The sequence below is a fragment of the Seriola dumerili genome, unplaced genomic scaffold, assembly GCF_002260705.1.
Source record: "Seriola dumerili isolate Sdu_G_001 unplaced genomic scaffold, Sdu_1.0 BDQW01000088.1, whole genome shotgun sequence".
NCBI lineage: Eukaryota > Metazoa > Chordata > Actinopteri > Carangiformes > Carangidae > Seriola > Seriola dumerili.
In genome coordinates this window covers 10,844,205-10,858,035 of record NW_019174343.1, presented here as the reverse complement: position 1 = coordinate 10,858,035, position 13,831 = coordinate 10,844,205, and the positions used below count along the sequence as shown (strand labels likewise).

Sequence of the window (13,831 nt, the reverse complement as noted above, 5' to 3'; positions counted from 1 at the left end):
AGCTGGAGAGCAGATAATAAGGAGGCGTGGGAAGCTGGGGTTGTGCCATTCACCAGAAAGTCTGTGCTGGGTTACGAACACAAGCAGGACAGGCCCAACACAGGATGTTGCATTCAAGTGGCAAAAATGTTCAAGCACTGGCTTTGTCAAAATGCTTTGGAATTTTTGTCAGGCACTTGTGCATTTAATCAATTTTTCTTGGCGAAGCTTAGCACAGCCTTCCATTCAAATCCATTCTCTACCATCAAGTCTACTTAAAAATATTCAGGAATCTGTGGCGTGACATGCTGGAAAGTGGCTGTGGGGACAACACAAGCCTATCACAAAATGCTTTCACAAAGGTCTACACATGCCAAGGCAAGGCCAAAGGTCAAAAAAGCAAAGATCTTACATGTTTTTTTGTTTTATATTGTATATGCAGGTTCTTATACATTAGCAAAAACAAAAAATATTCACTCGCCTGTGGAGTCTTAACGACACAGTCAGTGATTAAAAACACATCTTTGCATCATTTGTCGGTTGTGTAAACATGATGGGTCAGGACCAGTGACTAACACAGCAATGTCGACTGAAGCAAGTAGGGGCGTGTGTAGACATCCTTTCAGCCACAAATAATTTCTACAGGGAGACTTCTCCCTCAAGCCATTTTGTAATTGCTATGCAATGACAACACATGCATCACACCACAGAGATGGAGGAATTTCTCCACACCAAGGCACTTCTGTACAATTGCACAGCTCCAGGAGTATTTGTAGGAGCTGCTCTCCCAAAATAAGCTTGTCTTAGCAACTAGAGACACATTCTGCTTGAGCAATCCTCTGACACAGCCATCCTGCCGTTATTGTCAGAGGTAATTGATATCTTAGGCCACATGGCCGAATCGGCAGAAAGACAGCAAGGGGTCCTAAAGCCTCTCTAGCTTTATGCCAGCAACTTATTTTGGAAGAGTTCAGTTGAGCCTCCTACTTGGCCAGAAGCAGATAGTCGCTCTACAGCAGAGGGCTGCTGTACGGGCAGGTCCAGTGTTGCATCTGGTGTCCCGGGGCAGGTGGAGGGGGTGAAACACTCGTCCATCCAGCTGGACTCAGTCATGGGTGTCAAGGTTCCATCTCGGCTCAGATCGGGGTAAACTCCGTCTTCCTCCTCCCAAGATCTGTCTTCATCTCCAAGCATAACAGAAGCAGGTGGCTGGTTCTCATCCAAGTGGGGTGAGTTGGGGGCTAAGAGTTTGTCTAAGGCATCATCCAATAAAGGCTCCCGGCATGGCCATGTTAAATCCAGTACCTCGCCTGCCTGTTTTTCTGTGGGTTGGGGAGACAGACTATTTGGTAGCACAGCAGCAAGTGAAACCGGTGAAGCTCTGGGGCTGCTGGTGCCTGGAACTGTGTGTGTTTTTCTAATGACTGAAGCGGGACTCTTGGGAACTGTTATTGGACTTGAAAGTCTTGGTAGTATTATTGGGCAAGGACTAGAATTGTTGGGTACAGTTGGTGAACTAGAGATATAAGGGATTGTCACAGGACTTGTGCTTTTTGGTACTGGACTTGAAAGCCTTGGCACTGTTCCTGTAGTTGTTGCCACTATCACGGGACTTTGATTGTTTGCAGTTGTTTCTGGACTATGACAAGTGGGAACTGAACTTGGACTCTTGTAAGACTGACTTAGATTAGAGTATTTAAGATCAGGTGGACTAGGACTCTTGGCTCTAAGAATTGGACTGGGGTTTTTAGACACAATAACAGGACTAGGACTCTTGGAAACAACCACTGGACTGGAGCTCTGAGCAGCAGGGCCTGGACTAGAACTTCTGCCAACAGTAATTGGACTTAAACTCTTTCCAGGTGGACATGAGACTTTACAACCAATGACCTTAGTGGCTGACATCTGTGTAGAACTGACTTCTGGTTGACTTGTGGGCTTTTGGGTACTGGAGACACTGAGGCTCTTCACATGAGAGATCTCAGAAGTAACACTGACACCATCATCTTTCTGTTGGATCTGGGAGTACTTGGATGTTACAATTACTACAGTGGAACCAGCTGAAGCTGAAGGGGCCGAACAACCGTCTTCATCTATATGGAGTTCCAGTGGGACAGGGGTGCAGGAGGGAGTAGTGTGACTAGAAAGTAGAAGAGTATCCACTGAGCCAGCATGGGAATTTATAGATGGGGCAGTTACTGCTTGGACAACTGGTGAACCAGCTACCAGTGAGGGGTCTACTGCTTCCTGATTTAGAGACAACTGAGAGCCAGACTGAATCGAGAGCAATGATGTCATGAATGCAATGTACATACAAAGACAAGACACACACAGTGGTAGAGAAAAGAGAAAGAGATCAGGGAAAATAGATTGAGAATGAAGGGAATGAATAATAGTCTCACACACAAAACCCAGCAAGGGCAGACCCCTCTCAATTGTCTTGTTTCAAAAGTAATCCTTTATAAAATTCTAAAAAAATTAACATAATATGAAAATTAAGTCTTGACTGTTTCCCTCGGACATGCAGGGGCCAGACACAATCACCTCAATTATCAAATGTGACTAGGGTGTTGAATAAACACTTTTTCTTTGACACATTAGGAATAAAACCAACTAAAAATGAATGATGTACAGATGCTGCTTTTGCTGTGTAAACTCCACAACTTGCTCTATGATTGCAAGCTTGAAAAAAATTGGACAGTCATTCAAACAAAGCATAACAAAACCTTTAACATGATTTTGTTGAGTGACAACAATTTGAAGTAGTTTTTGTATGTGAAGTGTGTGAAAAATGCTGATGAAGACGTGATGTGAAACAGCAGAGTGTCTGTTGTAGGAAAACTCTACCATTTCTGCTGTGGAACACTGCCAGCAGCAGCAACCAATTTATCGAAAAACAAAAACACTGAACAAAATCAGTCTGATCCTATCCGTTTCTACAATTAATTTAACAGTTGTGCAAACCCGTAAACATGGTCAGCAGAGTCGTAAACAGTCACACACACACACACACACACACACACACAGACACACACACACACAGACACACACACACACAGACACACACACACACAGACACACACACACACAGACACACACACACACACACACACACACACACAGCCAAAAAATATCTTCAATCAAGTGTGCAAACTGCAGAGCCCCAAACTCTACCCACTTGTGACCCGTACTCACATTGCTTTGGACTTTAAAGTCAGACAGTGACGCCATGAGCTCGTCCAGCTCACGTGTGGCAGAGGAGGCAGACATTCTGGCTTGCTGCTGTGCTGGTGTTTCCTCTTGGCCATCTGTTGGTTCGTCTGACACCACCAAAGGTGTGGGACTAAAGAAGAAAAGAGCACAATCAATTTAGTGTTAAACCAAAAACTACAAAACCCCCTAAAGCAAAACATTGTTGAGCAGTAATCAAAAACGTCTTCACGCATTGGCATAATTTATTTTCTTGCTGTAACAATCTGTGTCTTACATGGGTGAGGGCACAGAACTTTCCAGCTCATCTAGGAGGCTCTCTACACTTGGTCGTACATCCTCTATTCCACGAGCTGTCGCACTGCGTTTGGGCTTCTCCATTACAGGTGGTACGGCCTTGCCAGCAGTAGAGACTCCATTCTCGTGGATGTGGTGGATGATACTGCTGGCAGGCAGTGGTGGAGCTGCTTCCTCTATTACAGGAAAGAAAAGCCAAATGAATCTCACACACATCTACATGCTTAGATTATAATAAAAAAAAGTGCAGGACAACAAAATAACAAATAAAACAAAAAATAAAATAACACAAAAATCTGATGGTGACATCTTGCAGAGTAACAAGAGAATATTTTATGAATTGTACATGAATCTCTTTGTGTACCTTCTGTGGCGAAGGCAGGAGTGCTTTGCTGGACAGCATTGAGCTCCAACAGCAGGCGGTCCAACTCAGACAGGTTGCTGCCCAAAGATGAGTTCATTGCAACTGCTGATGACTCACTATTCTTCTGCTTATTAGGAAAACTGTACAGAATAGAGAGAAGAACCAATACTTATCATCAACAGAGTTAGGCAGGCATCCTTTGTACAGTGTTTCTGTGAAAGTCAGAATGAAAATAGCCTGGTCTAATTTTTCTTATGTGTCAAACTGTTGAAGTGAATTAGAAACACTATGTCACCAGCGTTAATCCCCTCCCTATAACAGGCAAAATGTGGTAGAGGTTGTTGACAACCACGGTACCAAATGAAATGATCTATTTCCCCAAAGACAAGTTATTGTGAATCCTACCTGTATACGTGGTCCTCTTCACCAGCGGGTTGGGTTGGACTGCTGCTATCTCTAGACCAGGGACTTCTCTGAGCTGGGCTGAAGGACTGAGCAGAGTACGCAGAGGGCAATTCACAAAGGGATCACCTAATTTACATGAACCTTTATTTATGAGTAAATTATGAGAGGAACGTCAGGGAGAGAGAGATGGGTCTGACATGCAGCAAAGGGCCAAGTCAGACTTGAACCCATGGCCGCTGCTGTTAGGACCAAGCCTATGTGGTACACTGTCTACCAGGTGAGCCCCCCCCCCCCCACAAAAAAAAACTCTATTTAAGTAAATGATCATTCACATCATGCCCAAGACATATACACTATATGTACAGTGCACATTTACCTCTGTTTCATCTAGTCCGTTCAGGGTTTGCTCAGTGGGAGCAGGTGGAGAGCAGATGTCTTGCTGGGTCTGATCCCCAACAGGGAAGGAGTAGGCGGTCTCGTCAGACAGGAAGAGCGGGCGCTTGGAAATGTGGGATGTTGTGGACTCAAGGTCCGCCAACAAAGCATCTACGGAAATACAAGATTTATCATTACTGGTGTGAAGATTATTACACTCAGAGACAAGGGAAGGACAATATGATGACATATATACTATAAAATGAAAAACTATTAAGATTTACACATATATATATATATATATATATACATACAGTATATTTTAACATCTCTAGTTGCATTAGGTCATTGTGATAAAAGTTGCAGATTAATGAGCAGAGTGCACATGGTACTATTAGATTTCACAGGATTTTTTGCATTCATATGACTTGTTTTTACGTATTTCATTCACCGAATTAGCTTTAAACAGACATTTCCATCTGGTTAGTTGATATGATTTCAGAAAATATACAGTGTCACAATAATAAAAAATAAAATTTCAACATCAAATCATGTATAATGTGACAGATTTCAACCATATTTGCCCACCCCTACTCAAAAGTTAAGATTTATTATTGCATATCTAGTATGTAGCACTGCAAAACTTCTAGCAACCGATCGCCAGTTCAGTTTGCATACACACAGACCAAATAATTACAGTGTCTTTCGCAATCGGTCAAAATCCCATGTGCACTGACATCAGCAGTGGTGGAGTTGTAAAAGGTGAGTCATGTAGACTGTCATAGCCACTCCTTTGGTTACTCATTGACCCTCATCTGTCTGCAGTCTTTACATGTCTTAAATCCAAGAGTCGCTGTCAAGTCTTCAACCTGACAGCTGCCATCTCTGCAGGAAGGGGTTATTTGCTATTTTGAGAACAACACAGTCCAAGAAAACAACTACTAATTTCGCAGTCATAACCAGTAGGTAGAGCGACACATAACAGTATAGGGGATTTAATGAAGAGCACAGGATGTATTACTGAATACTTGGGCTTATTTTAGCGCGCTCACTCACCACAGCAGGGTTTAGTTTCTCTTGCAGAATTCCACAGTCCAAATAAATAAAACCCTAAATTTAATAACAAACATGATCCAGCAAGAAATGTCTTGTGTGAATAAAGGATTTGTGCCGAATTACTATTTAGACATTTATATTACACATTTACCACAATACCAAGATATTATAGGCTGTCAAAGACACTGGGAAACTTCTAGTCCAAGTCAACTAAACCATAGTTAGATACAGCAAATGTATCAGTGCTCCTATCATCAAGTATTATTCCTTACTGCTGCTACTCCGATACTTCAACTGCACTTGACTGTAACAATCTATAAGCAATTCTGATAATACCGTAATATTGCCAAAATTGTTAAGGTGTGTTCGACATTTACTACTGCACTCAACCTCCATCCTAAAATAAACCGCTGGGTCAATAAAGACAAAACCATAGCTAAAGTAACATGGAGATGAGACCTACCTTTGAAAAAGACAAGCAGTTGCACCCAAGGAAATGAAGTGGAGATAACATACAGCAAAAAGAAGTAGTGGAGAAGGAAGACGACAACCCAAACAGACTGTCTGCCAGGCAGGAACTGCCTTTCTTAACTCTACCATCAGCATAAAGAGCAAAAGACGAGGAGGACAAGGAGGAGGGGGAAGAGTGGGGTGCTACTGAGTGCATAGGGTAAAGAAGGGATGGAGGGGTTAAAATTAATGGCAGGGGTTTAAGTTCACCCGGCTCAAACTGCCCCACTGCTATGCCAGGTTCAACCTAGCTGCCTGCTGTCTGAAAGCTCAAGTTAAGAGTTACTACTCACGCAAATGACGACCCCCTGAAAACAGTCTCTGAAGACGGAGCTGTCCAACTTTGGCAGGCAGAGCACGGTACAGCAGAGGAAGCAGTACACACGGATGAGGAAAGTTGAGAGCAAGCAGAGATCTTATCAACAGAGGCATGCCCAACTAAGGGAGTGGTATCACAAAGGTATATAAAAGTGTAATCAGCCCCTCCTTCACACTGTCAGCGCAAACTCTGCTTAGGTTAACTCATGACTCACACTCGTTTTTAAAACATCTTAATGTTACACGTTACGTCAATCTTAGTCTTAAAGCACAACAAGGATCAGATTAAAGATTAAAATATGATCATCATTTCAACATGAACATGACTGCGGGGTACACCACAGTATCATCAGTGCAGCGGTGACTTGGACTGCCGTGTTTCCCAGACAGAGAGGAGACACGGCAGAAGCGGAGCCAGATCAATCCCAGATCCACTCGGACCAACCTAGCATTCGCATGGTGAGCATGATTATCATGGCTAACATACCAGTTGACTGGGTTTCACAGCAGAGACTCCTCTCTGGACACAGAAGCCTGGACACATTCCATAGAGTTTCATTATGGATACAGCACAGCCCAGTGTTTACACTACTGCAGGCAGATCTCTGTCTGTCTGGCTGTCTGTCTGTCTGTCTCCTCATCTCTCACTTGGTGGTAGCAAAAAAAAAAAAAACACACCCATAGATATAAAAACAGAAACAACACAACTGTCAATCTGTATTGCTCATAACAAGTGTGGTGTGTGATAAAAACCTACCATTCAAAAACATTTCAAACCAACAGCTGGGCTATCATACAGACAGGTGCACCCAATGATACAGTGTCTGAGCTCTACTTCTGTGTCCAGAAGAAGAGGAAGTGAACCTATGATCTTATTTTAAGAAATTTTTCTCTGTTTAAAACTTAGAGGTTAAGACTTCTCCTTCTTGAAGATATTTCCCACAATGCAGTTTATTTTTATTATCACAGACACAGAGGTAGAGGGTTATGTGGATGTACTTTTTTTTAAGGTAACAGTCTACACAGTCCTCCCAGTTCCTTGTATTTGACATAATCTCCATGAAGTTTTACACATTTACAGTACAAACTAAAAACAAAACGAGATCAGACTAGATCAGAGCAAGTCCACACATTCATTTAGCATTCTGCAATACGATGAGAACTGGCCAAAACGCACTTTAGATTGTATCAGAAACTCCACTGAAATGCTGCATAAATACATGGTAAGTATATCTGGAGGACTCAGTACATATCTGTTGCTGATGAATAAAGTTTTACTGCAGCTGGTGGAGACCATAGTCTACAGACATTAGTCCAGATGGTTTACACAAGAGATGTTAATCAACTTAGCTCTGGAGCTGAACTGGCCTTAACCCTGGTTATGAAGAATCTGCTGCTCCAAAATAGAGTTACTGCTCAAAAACACGAGCCTCCAGGCTATATGAAACAAATATTCTGTTTGGTATTGGCTTGTAGGAGATCCGCGCACCAACTTTAATATCTAAGAGGTCTTGTTTCATAATGAATTAATTGAAACCGACAGCTGATTTCCCTCCACAAAGTGGCTGGAGCACAGTCCAATAATTTAGAGGATGTAGGCTAAACATAAAATATAGAAACTAGCAGCTTCAGAGTTGACTTTGTTCCCTGAACACTGCATACTAGGCATGCTCTGACCCATCCACAAACTACACAAACACACAGAGGTGTGTCAGCCTCCTCTGCCAAGGGAACATACCATGACACACACTCTAGTGCAAAGCACAGACTAGTTCCCCAGTGACCAAAAATGGAACTACAGTAAAATGAGGAACTCATAAGACATCCGAGTGCACAGTCATAAAAATGAGCCTCTCGAATCATTCTTATCCTTTGTAAGGAGAGGCAACTTAGAGACATAACTTTAGAGCTATTTTGTTATTATGAGTATGTTTTAGTATATATTTTTGGAAAGAGTATGTAAGAGGGAACTTGCTTGAAGTTCTTTCATATGGGATTAAACTTCTGTTCGATGGTTTATAACAACAAAGCTGTGTAAAAAACCCTGACAGACCAAAGCTGTAAAGCAGGCGGTTTTAGGAAGGTGACAGATCTACTCCTGCCTACCTAAAATAGTCCACCCCTAGATCTGGCAAACTGCCTTCATCAATTGAACACAATCCACCCTCTTCATTTGAAGCTAATGAAGACAGAAAAAACAACATCATCCTGTTTGCCTCCATGTCCACAACACTAAATGTGACATGGCGGGGCACAGCTGGGCTCAAACAACGAGGAATGGCGATGAGAATGGCAAGAGAGATAGTGAGTGAAACTGGGAAGTGTGTGTGCGTGGTGTGCAGCAGGCAAATCCTCAGAGGCTAAAATGTGGGTTGACGCAGATTAAGGAGACTCCCTTCCTCCCAGATGAATGGTGTGCATTTTAATTACACCAACACTGCTCCACATGGGGCTCATTACAGGATAAGACAGGGAGGAAGAGAGAGAGAGAGAACAAAAGGGGGACTGGGAAGACTGGGATGGCAGAGGAAGGGATGAAAAGAACAGGAAAATTAGGAATGAAGGGCGGCGGATGCAGGAAAATGAGGGTATCGAAAGGAAACCATTTGAAGAGTCAAGTATGTTGAGAGCAAAGGCACAAACAGATGTTGGATCAGCACTTAAATTACAACCATTGCCAGTCAAAAGCAACATAAAATATGAATGGGATCTAATTACACGAAGCAATCCTAGAACACTGCTTTTACTCTGTGGAGGTTTTATCAACATAAGTTCTCCACGTCAAGAGAGACAAGCCTCCATTATCCCTGACAGGACATCCTGTCTGCTTCACACTGCACACACTGCCTGAGCCCCTATCAGTGCTGACCACTGCATGGATTGAATCAATGCCGTCTTCTACTCAACACATCTCTTGTTTATTGAGCCCTGCTTGTAGCAGGTCGCTTCAGGGAATAGGTCCTATGAAATGTAAAGTAACGAAACACAGCCTTTAACAACCTGCAGGGGGTGATGTGGAGTTGTGTAAGAGAGCCTTGTAAGCTTCTGGCTTTTTTTTTTTTTTTTCTCTCCTCATGGCTGATACACAGAACAGGCTTTATCCGGGAGGTTCAGAAATGCAAAGGCATGAGCTGACACCACAGTGAAGCTAAGAGGATGAATATCAGCAATAAACCTGCAAGATTCTGTCTGTGCAGCAAGTTAACCTGTGTTCTCTGCCCCCCTTTCTACATCTACCCTTCCCTCATTTCTTCCCTCCATATCTGATGTGCTGCAAGGTGCAGGGTGGCTGAATGAATTCCTAACATGCCACAGCTCGTCCTCCAAATGTGAGAGAAAGCGGGAGGAACGCAGAACAAGACTGTGTGATAAGACAGCAAACTACAGACAAGATAGGACAGATGAAAGAAAACAAAATGTCAGCTGTTAGACAAAAGACGTTTTGTATATAATCTGTGAAGTGTCTCAATGCAATGTTTAATAAAAATGTGAAAAAATATGTAGAACAGCCTCTATTGTAAGGAACAATTTATAGTTCTTTTGGTTGGAAATGTGGGTCTACATGGATGTAAACTGACAGCCTTTAATGTTCTGTAGTGAGAGAGATGGCCTTTCAGTGTGACACAAGCTGATAGGCCATCACAGAAATGATAAATCCGTCTCTCTTTGCTTCCACTAGAAGGGAAAAAAAAAAAAAAAAAAAAAGAAAAAAGAAAAATCAGGGCAAGATGAGCGCACATGCACTTATGCTTTACTCCCCTCTGGGTGTGTGTTAGACAGCAGAAGGCCGGTGCCTGTGTTCATTTGGAGCGGTTCAGCAGGCACACAAGCGCAAAATTAAATCACAGAGGAAACACACACACACACACACACACACACACACACACACACACACACACACACACACACACACAGGTACAACAGTAGAACAACAACACTGCATACAGGTGCCTCTCAGCCAGGCTGCCTACACATACCAGAGACAGACTGAGGCATCTGGGCCCACTATAAATACCTCCCCGCCCGACCCTGACCTGTGGCAGTACATGTACAGTAGTTGATGGATGGTCATGACGGTCAAAGCAACAGCAGGACATTACAGACCACCCAACCAGCCTGTGCTATGAATTACATTACTTTTGCTGTACTCCCTTACACATCTACACTGTGTAAAGAAGAGTCTGCTTGAAGTTTCCTTAAGATCAATGAAGTGCTGCTACAGATGCTGTTAAATGGAAATGGCACCACGACCCACACTTGCAATTAAGTCATAGAATACGCCTGCTTACGCAGCAGCGACTGAACTATTCAGTGCAATTAGGGTATGTCTGTTTAGACACACTCAATTCAAAACTTAATACCGGACATTTACAGTGTAACTGCATTTCACCTCTGCATGATCATTTCCAAATGGGTGAAAACGACACTCCTTTGTGTGCACAGCAAGACATGCACAAAAACAAAAACCTGACACAAATTCCCTGCTTGTGTCAGATGCTGCAAAAACCATCAGTGGTTAAGATGAATACAATCTAAGTGCAATGTCCCCAATTCAATTCTGGCAGAGGACCTTTGTTGCACATCGTATCCCTCTGTCACTCCAAACCCAAATCTTTCCTGTCCATATCTACACAGACAAGGCTCTGGAAAAGCTAAATGTCAGCAGGCAGCTGTTTTGAGCAAAAAAAGCTATGATAAATCAACTTACTAGCACAGCACCAAACACCAAACAGACACAGTGACTAGCTGGAGCATTCAGTAGCTAAAGAGCCAAACATATTCCTCAGGAGTTAGTGGAGACCAAAAATAAAAGCTAAGAGCAGAGTGAATACTGGACTTACATTTGCCTGGTGGCCATACATACAACTCTAAATGAATGCTAACTAATGCTAACCAATGAACATATATCTACTGGATGTGTAAATGAGCAAGTTCGCCATATCAAATTTAAAGGTGATATTATTTCACTGTTGTGTTTACAGCCCGTTTCCTGCTGCCCAGAAAGTAAACGAAAATGTTTGTGAAAATGTTTATTTGTTTTCTTGAGTTAGACCGACACCACTCTCATGTCTGTGTGTTCAGTTCAGTGCTAGAGTCTTGTTTAGCATACAAACTAGTTGCCAGGGGAAACAGCTAGCTGTCCAAAGTTAAAAAAATAGGCCTACCGGCACCTCTTATCCATTTCTTGCCAAGAAAGTGAAAAAATACATTTCCCAAAGTGTACAACTTTTTCTTTAATTACAACATAACTTAACAGAATGCCCACTTTGGTATCCATGTGCTTTATTCATATAAATTTCTCTTCCATTCCCCCATATTTTTCAAATAACCTTTGTACCAAATTGATGATATAGTATTTGAAGTTAAGCCTTCTGACAAGGGTGCAGCCAGCTCACCACACAAGTCGCAGCTGACTGCAGAAACAGTCAAGTCACAAGTTTGACACCTCATCTCTGTACATTTGTTCCCGGAAAGTAACACCCTTTTAGCCTGCAGCTCAGTCTGCTTTCAGAGAATTTACGGTCTGTTTGACTCAACAAATATGTATTTAAAAAAAAGATGCGGTCTACAAGTTGTCAAAATAAGGTTCTGATACCCACCTCTAATTTAGAAGGTCTAATCAAAAAATACCTAATAAGGGCTTTAAAACAAAGATTACCTTTTAAAGAACTATGATGGAGATTAAGAGTATGACAGCAAGTAAATGATCAAGTCTTCACAAATTCCTGTACTATATTATTCTGAGTAATTCTTACAGACACTTCCATCTATGTGGCTCATTATCTGTATCTCTCCTCAGTCCAGTTTCATCTTTTGAGTCCTTTTCATCTTGGACAGCCAATCCGATGATGGTTCGTTTAAGCACATTTACCTCTCTCTGTACATTTCATTTCCCTTGAATTTTTCTGATGTTCAACCATTCCAGCATCCAACATCTCTAACTATAGCTTCTGAAGTCGTCCTGCCCCACAACTGAGATTTTGGATCATTTCTTCATTAATATTTTTATATCTTCCTTGCACCCTCCCATATGTACTTTAAGAAAGAAAAGGAGATCCATAATGTGAGGCCTGCTTCTAAATTGTCAGAAGAAAAACATACAGTTCACAAATGATCGCTATGAAGGATATACCGTATTTTGGTATTATTATTTTTATCACACCAAACCACTTGCCATGCAGTTAACACTTCCTCTTCTGTCTTTTTTTTTGCTTCTTGGTGCTTTTTCTTCTATGTTTAATAAATATCTACTGACCAGAATCATTTCATTTAAAAAAAAAAAAAAGAGTAAAATCATTGATTAACGGATATTTGAACATATGAATAATGTATCAACCTGAGAAGAACTGACGGAAATAAAAGGGAGAGAATTTGTTCTTGCTGGCTCTCCCCTGCCCCGCCCCTCTCTTATTCCAAGCAGTGAAAAGCATACAGAGAAAAACAGAGGTAGTTTGTGGGCGCAACAGCTTTCCTGTGGTTCATAAGTTGACCCCGTGGTTATTTTGGTATGCAACAGCGGAACACTTTAAAAATGTTTCAGCAACACCTATGAGCAGTACTGATGGTGAAACATTTGTTAAAGACAGTATGAACATTGCTGTGGGGATGTTCTGCATTTTGTCTTGTGCACTTTTGACAGTAAATATCATATTAGGCATAACACACAAACTATAAACTGAACAAAAAGGAAAATACAGTCAAGTCATTCATCCAGGCTTTCCAATGGAATGTGGAAGTGAAACAATCGACTGGACTACTGTTGTGACATCGATGACATTCATTCATTCATTCATTCATTCATTCAGACACCTTTTCCTGCTCTACTGCCAGACAGGAATTCCGGAGCATTTGTCATGTGGCGATGTGACTATGCCTAGTGAATAACGCTGTAATTGAGGGCACAACAGAGGATGAGATACCGTATACTCCAACTGAGGCCACTGGATTTTTCAAATATCACATAAACTGCAATTTGTTGTTGTGATTTTTTCCAAGATTCAATTTTCCCTTTGATATAAAATTTTAAAACTGCAATTATCTAAAGAATTCATACAAGCAAATGTTTTTATTTGAAGACCAGTGTCTTGTACGGGTAATGCTTCACTTACTTTCAGTAATTCAGGAATACAATAAGCATCTACAAAATGTCAAGGCATATTGTGTTTGTACTGCAAGGAAACTGATAGTATTTACTAGTTACTAGTCACAAAATCAAACGCATTAATCAAACTCTCTACATCTTTTAGATAACAAACAAGAATAAGAGTCTACGGCAGCTCTGTGAGGCTGTACTTAGGAGCACAGGTGCTTTGACCT

The 13,831-nt window shown here is 41.7% G+C and overlaps 1 protein-coding gene across 1 annotated transcript in view; it reads right to left on the bottom strand.

Moving 5' to 3' along the window:
- LOC111221651 (paxillin-like) overlaps positions 1-13,831 on the bottom strand; it is a 28,599-nt gene that overhangs the window by 7,898 nt on the left and 6,870 nt on the right. Inside the window, exons 2-6 of the mRNA XM_022745121.1 lie at positions 4,632-4,801; positions 4,256-4,341; positions 3,851-3,990; positions 3,467-3,662; positions 3,175-3,322 (exon numbers count right to left, since the gene is read on the bottom strand). Of these exons, the coding sequence (XP_022600842.1) occupies positions 3,175-3,322; positions 3,467-3,662; positions 3,851-3,990; positions 4,256-4,341; positions 4,632-4,801 (740 nt within the window). The remainder of the gene's footprint in view (positions 1-3,174; positions 3,323-3,466; positions 3,663-3,850; positions 3,991-4,255; positions 4,342-4,631; positions 4,802-13,831) is intronic.